The 13,352-nt window shown below is 38.2% G+C and overlaps 1 protein-coding gene across 2 annotated transcripts; it reads right to left on the reverse strand.

Moving 5' to 3' along the window:
* Positions 1-999: 999 nt before the first annotated feature.
* sncgb (synuclein, gamma b (breast cancer-specific protein 1)) lies at positions 1,000-9,589 on the reverse strand. Of its 2 annotated transcripts, XM_053640562.1 has the most exons (6): positions 9,164-9,589; positions 5,164-5,205; positions 4,941-5,068; positions 4,098-4,115; positions 1,534-1,578; positions 1,000-1,443 (listed from the first exon to the last, which is right to left on the reverse strand). In XM_053640562.1, the coding sequence occupies exons 1-6, from the start codon at positions 9,282-9,284 to the stop codon at positions 1,435-1,437; spliced, it is 363 nt and encodes a 120-aa protein (XP_053496537.1). In that variant the 5' UTR covers positions 9,285-9,589; the 3' UTR covers positions 1,000-1,434. The 2 variants fall into 2 exon arrangements, with proteins under 2 accessions (XP_053496537.1, XP_053496538.1); XM_053640563.1 differs by lacking the exon at positions 4,098-4,115 and having other exon boundaries at positions 9,164-9,586.
* Positions 9,590-13,352: the final 3,763 nt, after the last annotated feature.

A 13,352-nucleotide genomic window follows, 5' to 3' on the forward strand; every position in this document is an offset into this window, starting at 1 on the left:
GGTCTGTGTGTGATTTTGTGTAATTTTAGGAAATGAGTGTGAGGAAAAACATCAGAATTTGTTTGCACATGTGTGATGATTAGATTGCTCATAAGGCAACATGCAGTCTTCAGGTTCCAGTGGCTTCAAACAAAGAACACACGGCGATATTCGAAACATTTTCCCTGCTAAAAGCCAACATAAGCGTACATAGACTGAGCTGGGACACACTGTCTGAGGGATTTCAGTTGGAGAGGGAATAAACAGAGATTGATAAATCAAATATCATCAAATATCGACACATCTTGGCATTCAGTTAATAAAACACAGTGCTAAAACATCATCACTGCAAAATGCTACAGAACAAACCATTGACAAACTCTGCAGTGGTAGAACTATTGCTTCACGTCACAGGCATTAGAAATCTCTGCTATGCTGACACACCGAATTCACAACATGCGCTGCAGGAAAATAAAAATTTAACCGAATGAGATGTTTTTTTTTTTTTTTTTTTTTTCTATTTTCCCTCCAGCTCGCATCATTTTTTTTTTCAGACACACACTGCTTCTTTTAAATAAATATCAATACTCACATCTCGATTTCTGCCTTTTCACAAATGTACAAAGACAAGCGAAGGAATAGATGCAAGTCTGCCAGTGCTACATAAAGACTAATCAAAATAGCGTTGTATTGAAATGTGGATAAATATCCCTTTATTTCTTTATAGAATTCTCTATACAATAAATCTGCTATTAGTGATCAAGCACACACCGAATCTGTCACTCAGTCTGAGCTAAAGGAATGTGATGTATCTGAGTGTACACACCTCACACAGCAACTTAGAGACAAAACAACTCCAAATATGACTGCGTTCATGAATTACAAGGACGCAACAATGATTATTACATGCTCTAATGGATGTCTTGAAAATGTCTTGCAAAACATCAACCATCTTTCACTCACATGTGATCATTCTCCTACAGGTTCACATCACTGACCTTATTTGTTTCAACTGCTTGTAAGAAAGATATGAGACTGTCAATTGTGATGTTTGTTCATTTAGATGAAGGCCTAGATGAAGGTTAAATCACATTTTTTGGGAGTCAAAACGCACCACAATAATTTTCACACAACTACACATAGCCAAGCATGATCTCCTCTTCATATTTGCCATTTAACGCAACATTGCTTGTGTATGAAATCTGTAACTGGATTCAGGGTGACAACACCAGGAAAACAGCATGACGACACCAACACTGGAGCTTTGAGGGAACGAGAGCATTATACAGAGCAAACGGGAGCCCAGGAAAGACATGTTCTGTTCTGGTTTTCCATACTGTCACAAAAAGAAATCTCAGAGGTGTGGGAAGTGTTGCTGGGATGAGAGGACAGGAGGGAGGAATCTGACGGGTTGTGTGTCTGAGAATGGAAAGGGTGTTGTTTCTGACTCCAGGCCTAATATCCCTGTTTGAAAGAGATTAAAAAAAAGATTTTTATTAGCATCATACTATGTGTGGGTGTTAGATAATGTTCAACTGTACTTGTGGAATTTACCTGGCCACCGTCTCCACCCTCCATCCCGCCCTGGGAGAAGTCTGCCTGAGGACACAAACAGATACACCCACGTTTGTCTTACTATCCTTGTGAGGACCTTCCACAGCTTATTAATGCTATTCTACACCTAAACCTATAACCTTAACCTTAACTCCAGTAACCAAAAAGAAACCTTATGACTCAAAATTTTATGGCATGCTGGGACAGTGGGTAGCATTGCCTCCTCAGAGCTCCAGGGTCCCCGGTTTGATCCTGTGCTTGGGTTACTGTGTGTGTGTGTTGAGTTCTGTGTATGTTCTCAATTCCTCTGAGTTTTCTGGTTTCCTTTCCTATCCCAAAAACCTACATATAGGTGGATTGGCTACACTAAATTGCCCCTGTGTGTGAATGAGTGTGTAAATTGTGTGTGTATGGTGCCCTAAGGTGGATTAGCACCTTATACAAGTATTCCTACCTCAAACCTGGGGAGAGGTTCTGGATATGCAACTGCAGCCAGGATAAAGTGGTTACAGATGAATAAATGAGGGTTTGTTTTGCAGCAAGAGTTTTGGGGGCAAGCTAAATGTCCCTACAATTTATCCAGCCCCCCCCCCCCCAGCCCCCCGCTCACTCTTGCTCTGTCTCTGCGGTGCAGCTAGACAGTTCTGCTGAGTCACTGATCCAGGAAAATGGATCCAGACGCCCATTTTCCATTCTCTTAAATCTCACACTGTCAATCTAACCCCTTTTCAATGCCTTATGTATTATACTACTTGCTCAGCATTTTGCAGGATGGCCTACATCACCATCATTTAACAGAAAAATTAAAAGCCTGTCAGACCTGCTGGATAGTTGGTCAAACGAAAAACACATCATCTCTAGAGCACTGATTTTTCTAAGGTATTTGAGTTTATCGATGCATTTTCCCCATGTATATTGCTGTACGTATCTGAAATATTTCCCTCTGTCATCAAACTACTGTGGAAATTTGCAAAGAAAATAAATAAATAAATAAATAAATAAATAAATTGTCTTGCACTCTGTTGTACCTATTTACAGAGTGGTTTTCACCCACCATCTTGGTTGGAACAGTACAGAATGATTACATTAAGATGTTTTGGAATATTTCAGCTTGGTTAGGTCCCACCACAGCAAATTTTAATGTTATTCATCATTTTAAAAATCACAAGCATATTTTATTGCCTCTGGTGGGTGCATCACAATCAGAGTGTCTACATTCTTATAACTGACACACGACACTTATTTTCTAATAAAACTCAAAGTTTAAGACGTTAATGTACTATATATCTGAAAGTGATAAAAAGTAAAAAAAAAAAAGTCCAAGTTAGGAGGGGGAACTAGTGAAAACAGTCCAGATTGTCACAGAAAGCAACAGTCTTTCTTGCCCATGTCCAGAACTGTATTTCAACGTATCTCACTGTCTGCTCAGTTCAGTGCAGGCATGCATTATGAATCTATTAGAGAAAATCAAGGCATTTACAGAAGCAAGTATTCATGCATCCACTATTCACTAAAATGATGTTTGCTTGTTTTTAACCTAGTTCCATCTTTGGTATTAATTGATTCATTTGCTGTATGTTAGCTAAATATACCTGCATTACCTAATGTTTGTTCCATCCATAAATGAAACTCTACACGAATGACCATAAAATAAAAGTCCACATGAATGATTAAAAAATTACATTTATGATCAATTAAAACCCAAATTTTTGGGTGTAAAGATCAGAACCAACTATTTTTTTTTTTATACATTATACCAATCAACTACAATAAACATGTTAATTAAGGTGTTAATTCATATCGGTTGTCGTGCACTTATTTGTGCATTAATAAATAGATAAATGTTTAAATCAGGCGCTTGTTATCTGTCTTCCAATGTTATAAAAAGTGTTACTTAAAGGTCTTTTTTTTTTTTTTTTTTTTAACAAACATTCCTGAGTGCATGTAAAAGGAACAAAACATATAGAGTGATTTATTTTCTGTGTTTATTCTATTGTTATGTGGCTTTGTGCAGATTAGACAGTGTGATATTGGGAGCAGTAAGCAATCTTATCTGGCAGATTAGCAGATAAAATGTTATTTCTGGATTCAAGCATCCTTGCATCTTAGTAATGAAGATAGAATTAATTCAGTGGAAGAAAATTGTGTGGTAAACACTAAAAAACAAAAAAAACAAAAACAAATGCACATTGATCTATATGTAGGTAGAAAACACAACCTGTGTAGTGTTAGTAGGATTTCTAGTTACTGGGTGTAATAGTAGTGATGGATTAAAGCACTGTTAGAAACTAAAAGGCAACACAATGTAAGATTTTGTTATACACCAGCCTCAAGGCTGCGTCTGCATATATACAAAAATAGAGATAGCATGAATTTGCTCTAGACAGTAAGACATGCATACATCAGTATGATGAGAAATATTATAAGCATAGGGTTATTATCTGTATGATATACATTAGCGCTGACATTCCTGCATTCTGCTTCATCCTCTATGTTAGCATACATGCTATGCATTCAGTAACCATACAGTTATGCGTCCCCTCCCAAACCCATAAAATTGGCACCTCATATACAGGTTCATCCTGTTATCAGCATGGACATAAAGACAGACAAAAAGGGTTAATCGCACATTTTTCAAAACACACGAGAAGAGAAACACCCCACTGGACCAGTTTTAGAAAACTGGATTAAGTGTTTTATTTCCTGCTTGGCACTTACTCATACACATTGTAAGTCTATAAAAATGGGTTCGAGTTACACTCTAGGTTAGTAAATACATACTTCTACTTACCAAACTGCTCATCTATGTCATTTTGTCATGTATAGTAGTACTAAGATAAAGCAACTTGTATGATAATCTTAAAATCGTGCCTCATATGAGTTTGATGAATAGAAATGAATAGCAAAACATCTTCAGAATTGTATAGAAGATATATCTAGTATGTACTTTAAAATAAGCAGCCTTGTTTTAAAGGTACCGTTTGCATTGTATAAAGGTGTTTCTAGACTTATAATAATGATATCATTTCAGAGGCATAATTTAACAGAAAAAAAAGAAAAGTTTCCTCATTTCAAGCTTCTTTTGACATTTTTTTTTCCAACCCTGAGCTCTACCCCTATACAGAATAGAGTTGCTCAGCTTCTAATAAATCAGCAACTAACAAGGCATACATAGGTTAGTTTTAACAGATGGGGTGGGGTCTAGTGGGAGGAAGAGAAAGGCTTATGGGTGGGTTCATTGAAATTGCAATTCACATTAAAGACAGCAGAGGGCTCTAAACATTATGAACTGCTCCTTAAACAAAACACTGCAGTTCAAGCAGGAAATAGAACTCATTTTGGGGAAAGTGTGTCATCTGCTGGAACTGAGAAGGAAAGCTGCTTGGTTCAGATTGACATGCACTTACTGGATTCACCAAGCCGGTTGATGCGGCCACGTTCTCCACTCCCTCCACAGTCTTCTGTCCCAAATCATTAGCATTCGCCACTGCTGCATCGCCAACTATGTTTGCCTGCTCTGTAGTCCTCTGTGTCACTGGTACAGGTACAAAGAGACAAAAGTTTGTTTATTTATTATCCTACCACAGTTATTTCACACAGTTAACCTACTACACTTATTGTTACTCTTACCTGTGTTGACACCTGATACAACTCCCTCCTTTGTCTTATTACCTGTGACACAAAAGACAACAATTACTGCCTCAAGGTTTGTTCAGACAAAGTAATATAATTACACTCATCTTGAACACCACTTTATCTGAAACATCTGCATGCCTGCTTATTCACGTAATTATAGAATCAGCCAATCATTTTGCAGTAGCACAGTACATAAAACCATGTAGATTGAGGTCAAGAGCTTCAGTTAATGGAGATCAGAATGGAGGAAAAAATGTAATCTCAGTGACTTTGACCATGGCATGGTTGTTGGTACTAGACGGGCTGGATTAAGTGTAAAATGCTGATCCCTGAGACTTTCAAGCACAATAGTCTCTAGTGTTTACATAAAATGGCATGAAAAACAACAAAACCATATAATTAGTAGCAGTTCTGCAGGCAGATCATTCTTGCTGATAAGCGAGGTCAGAGGAGAATGTTCAGACTGGTTTGAGCTAACGTGAAGGCTATGGTAGACCAAATAAGTCATCTTTGTGACCGTGTTGATCAGATAAGCATCTCAGAATGCATGTTGAACATTGAGGAAGATGGGCTACGACAGCAGAATACCACATTGGGGCACCATGTCAGTCATGAACAGGAATGTGAGGCTACAGTGGGCACAGACTCACCCAAACTGGACAGTTGAAGATTGGAAAAAGACCAAGCAATATTTTTTGAAACTTCAACATACAAACATATTTATGACTTTTACATTATCGAGTCAGTACAAAAACATTAGTTTTCCAGCACAAAATTAAATGTAAGAGACCACTTTTCAGACAAAAATACACAATGGATGCAAACTATGAACCAAATGCGACAGTCAAAGTCTCCAGAAGAACTGTGCAGATTCTCCAAGATGCTCAGTAAAACTTACCAGCTAATTTCTTCATAAAACTGCACAAATTATACCTGAGACTACTACTAGGGTTGTCAGAAACATATCATTTCATTATTTACGAAGGCATCTTTGCATTTCTTTGCATGCACCTAGGACTTTTGCACAGCCTAATTAATATATATATAGACATAAATACGGCATGTTAAATGTTCTTTTAAATAAATAAATAAAGGATTAGTAAAAGAAAGGTAAAGAAATCACACCTCTAAAATATGAAAATAAATGTTTCTGATGGAGTGATGTGTTACAATCAAAAAACCCACATATTTGTTTGCTACTGATGGCTGAAAAAGCATTCTGCCTGTTTACGTGACTGTCCACAGGCCTGCTTTCAGATGCATCCCTGCTGATTAAATGGCAGTTATATAACAGGCTCTAGGGAGGCTGAGAATATGGTTGTGAGGAGAGGGGAGGAGGAAAGATGGAGATGGATGGCAAGAGAGAGTGAGAGCGAGAGTGAGCGAGAGAGAGAGAGAGAGAGAGAGAGAGAGAAGAAAGAAATCTACCTCAAGGATCCAGATTCATGGAAAATACCAATAATAATGTCAGTAAGCTATTTATCTAATCACATTATTTGTTCAAGTATAATCAGCTGTAATAGGAAGAACCTGTGACCTTTAAGAAGCATGTGTTTCAAGACAGAAGCATCTGTTTTTGTTTTCTCTCACACCCAAATGTGATGGCATCTCTCTCTCTCTCTCTCTCTCTCTCTCTCTCTCAATATATATATATATATATATATATATATATATATATATATATATATATATATATATATAAGCACACTCAGTGCTTAGTAGGAGCCATGTGGTTCTGTCTGCCTGAGCAGGCCTGTGTGACAAGCGTCTGAATGTCTGCACCTTCTGCAGTTTCTATTCCTGTTATCCCTGAAAACTGCATCACACTGTCCTAGCCTGCATTTCCTCAGAAGCATGAGCAAGTTCTTTTTGGTTTTCCATATGCCTTAGCATCAAATGGGGGCACCGTGTTTATTTAACTGCTTTTTTAACCCTGCCACAGGAATGTTTCCATTTAACCATTATAAAAAGTTAGTCATGGTGAGATATTGTGAAAAGCACTGGATTCCTGGAACGTTAAAACAAGACTAACCTTTTAAGCTTCCATAGAAATCTAACTAAAACATATCACTTTACCATGTCATCGCTTGTTAGCCACCAAGTAATAGGACTGATTCAAACGTATATTAGTGTCACACATAAGCACATCCTTGTCTTTTTTTTTTTTAACTAAACAAAAAAAGATTTAACTCTAGAGTGTCTCAGAGAAGACAAAATCAACAGATAAGTAGAATATGTTAAAACACAGAGGAATGTGAGCAACAAATATGAAGGTAGTAACACACCTTAAATGGTTTGGGCCCCAGAGAGTTATTAAAATATTACGCCATGTACATTGGGCCATATCAGTGACAATCATGTTGTCCTGTTCTGACTCGTCCTTGGAGTGAATCAAATGGAGGCATTTTCTGCAGAGCTACAGAACTACATTTTATCCATTAGGTACTTCCCAGACGTGTGGTCTCATTCCTATCCTACATCATACAGAACTAAAGCTGGAACCTCGGGACCTGCAAATAATATCTACACAAATTTTGTTGTGATGAGTCAGTATACTGTTTTCCATATATTGTTCGATTATACAGCATAAGATTATAAATACAGGAGAAATGACCTTGGCGAGAGGAGTGGTGCAGTCCGGAAACAGAACACGCAGTCCTTTACTGCAGCGATTGGACATTAACGCTGATGCAGGCTGGTAAGCATGACTGATTTAATTGGATTAGTTCATTTCATCACAGAAGAGGTATAAATGAGCAATAAATCATTATCAGTTAAAGGTTTAAAAGCATTAACCTTAGGAGTATGTAAATATCATATCCTGGAATTAAACTATTGGGTATGTAATGCTTCCTGTTGCTTAGGTACAGGCGACAATCCCCTAATCCTGTTTATTGACTTTTTCAACATGCGCTAAGGCCACAGTGAAGATGTGGCAAAGACGTTCTTTGCATTTTTTTCTATTGCATTACGTTGCTGGGCTAATGAACATGTGGACACAGCTGGAGCTGCATGCCTGCCATACACCACACTGCATCTCTCATTCCTGCTTCCGTCTCTCTTTTAGTGGCGGTGAAGCTACTGAGCTCAAGCAGGCTAGCAAACCCTGCCGCAGAGGCATGCATGCACGCACGCACACACACACACATACACACGCATGCACACATTGGGTAGGGAGGAGACACAAAAGAGGAGGGGGGATGACTGCAGCAGTGCTAGGCTGATCTTTAGTTATCCACAGACAGGTATAGTGCTAGATGTTGCACAGAGGAATAATAATAATAATACATTTTTTAAAAAAGCATATCCCAGTCTCACAACTTTGTATCTTTGTATAAATGGATTTGACACACCGCATTCTGCAAAGTCCCAGTTAACAAATGTTATCATGCAACATTCCCAGTTAGATAACATGTAATATTATGGGAATATTAAGGTTAAAAACTGTCCTACAATTACGAATGCTGCAGATTTTTTTAGCCTATGAAAATATTTAGCACATTTTTGCATCACAAGTCACAAATCAGGAGCCTAATTTGCTACCTATAATTGTATCATTTGTATTAATTTTTCCTTTTGGCATTAAATCTGATCTTCAATTCGTTCCATCTGGTTGCATCTAAAGCCCGCTTGTCCTTTTCTTCTCCCTTGCACTGGCTCTGCGGTACCATAGCTCATCTGCCATTCTAATTTCCTCCAACCTACTGAGACATGCAGCAAATAAACCTGCATTATCATATTTAGCATCCCCATGAGATCCCTATCATACACATTCACATTACAGAATGAAGTCATTATTCACATGCCCTTTAACCCCACAGAGCAGAGACCACATCTGAGTCCTCTGCTTGGGTTCTTTTAAATAACAAGCAGATCACCACTGTATCACAGCGCTGCAGTGTGGTATACTACATCAGGACACATTATAATACTGCACCTGCAGCAGATAGACAAGCCAGCACTGCTCCGCTTTCTATCCCTCACCAGCACTCACCTACATACATGACGCCCTCTTTGGTCTTGAGAGCTGCTTCTTCGACGCCAGCTTTAGTCTTCTCTGCGGCAGCCACCATTCCCTCTTTGGCCATGGAAAATCCCTTCATTAGTACATCCATCCTGGATGCTGTGTATGGAGGCTGAGATGGAGCAGAGAGACAAAAAGTAGGGACAGCTCTCTGTGGTAATGTGTGTGTGAGTGTTTGTGAGTAAATAGAGCAGTACAGACGGGGAGAGAGAGAGAGAGAGAGGGAGAGAGAGAGAGACAGAGAGAGGATTATGGGGCGATTCTGTGCTCAAACAGAAACACACTGAGCCACCTTTGACGTAGAGATTGGTGTATTTAGCACGTGAGAGAAAGAGAGAGAGAGGGGGAAAGCGAGCGAGAGCAGGCAATCCAGGACTGGGTGCAGAGAGACAGAACCTGCTGGATGCTGCAGCGCATTTAAGTCAGGCTGGGGCTACAGACCACTCCCTCCCCCCATTCCACATACACACACGCACACACGTACACGTCAAATAAATTGATTGTGAGTGAAATACACTGATCTGAAGTAGGCACTTTTACACCACAGTTTTTAACATATCATTATCATTTCATCAAAACCTTTTTGTAAACATTATAAACTGGTTATTTCTTGTTGATTGTTTTGCCTGTTACATTTGTGCTTTATGTACTGTGACGTACCATCTCAGCAGTTTCACACTGCTTCTTAGTTGCTTAAGAGTGAAGGTGATTTTACTATCTGATTATACTTTACATAGTGAAACTATGCTGTGAAATTTCTTTAGGCTTCTATTAGTATTCTCCAAGCGTTTTTTTTTTGTTTTTTTTACCCCTTCTAACAAATACTGCTACAGATGATACATATGAAGAATCTCTAAAGGACAATATTCTGGAGGAAAATCCTCAGTGATGAAATGCAGCCATGTCTAAAACCTGACCAAAATCATAACAGTAGAAAACCTGACCACCAAAAAACAGCTGAATCACTCTGTTTTTATCCCGGGAAAGGATATGACTACACAGCAATATTTTTTATCCAGTGTGCTGTAGATTGCTGAATGTCCACCCTCTTGCTCACGGCTGATTGGTCCATGACGGATGAGTGGGTGGATTTGACGGAGGCAGAGGCAGTCTCTCAAGGCCTGTAAAATGGAGTGAGCCTTGATGACAGCAGATGGGATCTCTCTCCTTCTCCAGTGTTGGGCTTCCAGTCGGCCAGCTGGCTACCATTACCACCAGACACAGCATGAATAGGATAGCATCAAACACATGACGTAAAGCAGACAAAACATGAAGCATGTTTGTGCTCACTTCTGCAGTGGCTACAAACATGTTACAGACATAACACCCCATTACATGACAGAAATTCAGTGCTGTGTACTGCAAAACACCATGTCATTTAGTTAACAATATCTGACCATTATACGAGTAAAAACTCTTAGACAGTGCTTTTTACTGTCAATTAAACCATAAATACTGTATGTGACATGTATTCCATATGTCTCAGGTCGACATGTCTGTATTATAAATTCTTTATTCTAACATTTTGAGATACTGGATTTTTGATGTCCATGAGCTGTAAGCCGTAATCATCAAGATTAAAACAAAAAAAGGCCTGAAATATTTCACTTTATGTGTAATGTAATGTAATAATCTAGAATATTTGAAAGTTCCACTTTTTGAATTAAATTACGGGAAAAAAATGTACTTTTCCACGATATTCCATTTTTTTAAAATGCATCTGTATATATATATATATATATATATATATATATATATATATATATATATATATATATATATATATATATCTCGGCCTAGCTGAGAAGAGTCTTCTTGGTGAAGCTTCATCATGAAGCTATTTGAGAAGATAAGAGCATACAAGGGTTCAGGAATACTCTTTTTTTTTTTTTAAACACTTTTTATGACATTAAATTAGAGAATATTTCTTTAATGAAGCTAAACCCTTCTATTCTAGCAGGTGTGTCCAATCTTTTATCTGGTAGTGTATATTCATAATATTCATAATATGTTTTAAGCAATATTTTAGTTATCATATTCTCATATAAATACATTTGTAAAAGCTTTAGCATATAACACTATATTTTTTTTATTATCTTCATTTTGGTGATGTTTTTAGTTTCATTAGTTTTAGAAGTTTCATTACCACTATATGAAAATGCTTGGAAATACTGGTTAGTATATTGGACAGTGAAATACTGGTATACTTTTTGTGTAAAGACCATCCTTTTGAGCTCCCCCTCTCTGTCTCATGTAGAGTATATGTATGTTTTAGACCAGGTAAGCTTGAAGCACAGCTTTTTTTCTGTCTTGAAATTTCAAAAGAAATTCTAGGCTTGGCTTCTTAGTTTTCGGTCAAAAAAATCACGTGCAGCAACCGAGAGCCACTCATGGTTATGAGATCAGCATTCCCATTTTCAGAATGTATTTCAAATACAATTTTAATAATCAACTCTGAGAAATAAGCACAGAGCCACAATGAGGTGGGAATTTCTGTCTTTATACTTCAGTGATGCAGTTTTTGGATCTATTTGGATGGTTTCAATCCCACAGTGAAAATGGACTGAATCCAGGTAAATTAACATAGACAATATAGGCTCAAAGAATGAAGTTTGTCCAGGACAATTAAGAATTCTTACAGAACTATGACTGCACTATTTTCTCTCTGTCTGTCAGTCTGACACCACCAGTTCTCGTCTCTGCAAAGAAATCTCAGTTCCCAGGGAAAACTGTGTAGGATAGGAAATGACTAGCAAACCTCAGGGACCATATTCTATTCATGTGGCAATAATTAATGTTTTGCTCCATTTTCTTATGATTTAGTTTCTGCCAATTCCCACCAAATAGCTTTCCTACTGCATAAGAGTTACCAGTCTGAAAGGGTGAAGTCAGTGGGATTCCTCTGAGTTCTGAGAAGCTAGTGGTTACACTCATGCAAAGTTACATGGTAGCTGAGCATGCTTGATTGGGAGCACTAACTTTCCTATTCTGTATATACACTCACTGTCCACTTTAATAGGAATACCTGCACACCTGCTCATTTATGCAGTTATCTAATCAGCCAATTATGTGGCAGCAGCACGATGCATAAAATCATGCAGATGCAGGCCAAGAACTTCAGTTAATGTTCACATCTAGCATCAGAATTGGGAAATATTGTGATCTCTGTGACTAACTGTGGAATGGTTGTTGGTACCAGATGGGCTGGTTTGAGTATTTCAGAAACTGCTGATCTTCTGGGGTTTTCAAAAAGCAGTCTCTAGAGTTTATACAGAATGGTGCGAAAAACAAAAAATATGGAATCGGAGACACTTCTGTGGGTGGAAATGCCTTCAGAGTCACTCACCCAAGCTATACAGTTGAAGACTCGAAAAGACCAGGTCATTTAAAAAAAAAAAAAAAAAAAAATATATATATATATATATATATATATATATATATATATATATATATATATATATATATAATCTGCAGCAACTGTTCAGTTTGGGTGAGTCAGTGCCCATGATAACCTCATATTTCTGTTCTTGGCTGACAGGAGTGTGGCCTGACGTGGTCTTCTGCTATTGTGGCCCATCCACCTCAAGGTTTGAGGTGTTGTGCATTCTGAGATGCTTCTCTGCTCACCACAGCTGTAAAGAGTGCTTATTTTAGTTACTATAGACTTCCTGCCAGTTCAGACCAGTCTGGTCATTGTCCTCTGAGCTCTCTCATCAACCAGGCTTTTCCACCCACAGAACTGTCACTCACTAAATACTTTTTGTTTTTTTTTTTGCACTATTCTGTAGAGACTGTTATGTGTGAAAATCCCAGACAATCAGCAGATTCTGAAATACTCAAACCAGCCCATCCGGCACCAATAGCCACAGCATGGTTAAAGTCACAAAGATTACGTTTTTTCCCCACTCCCCATTCTGATGTTTGATGTGAACATTAACTGCAGCTATTGACCTGAATCGGCATGATTTTATGTATTGTGCTGCCGCCACGTGATTGACTGATTGGATAACTGCATGAATGAGCAGGTGTACAGGTGGTACACTCTTATTAAAGTAGAAGGTGAGTGTATACATTACAACACACTGGAAATTGGCTAGTGCTGCTCTGAATGAGCATGGCTATTCTCTCATGGATTCCCAGACACAGATGCCTGTAGCAT

Source organism: Ictalurus furcatus, chromosome 13 (genome assembly GCF_023375685.1).
Source record: "Ictalurus furcatus strain D&B chromosome 13, Billie_1.0, whole genome shotgun sequence".
Lineage (NCBI taxonomy): Eukaryota > Metazoa > Chordata > Actinopteri > Siluriformes > Ictaluridae > Ictalurus > Ictalurus furcatus.

What these genes read in the sequence shown, in the direction of transcription:
- sncgb (XM_053640562.1), bottom strand. Translation starts at nt 9,284, where the DNA reads ATGGATGTACTAATGAAGGGATTTTCCATGGCCAAAGAGGGAATGGTG. An exon ending in AGAGGGCGTCATGTATGTAG is followed by an intron (nt 5,206 to 9,163) that starts GTGAGTGCTGGT and finishes TTTGTGTCACAG; the next exon opens with GTAATAAGACAAAGGAGGGA. An exon ending in TGTATCAGGTGTCAACACAG is followed by an intron (nt 5,069 to 5,163) that starts GTAAGAGTAACA and finishes TACCTGTACCAG; the next exon opens with TGACACAGAGGACTACAGAG.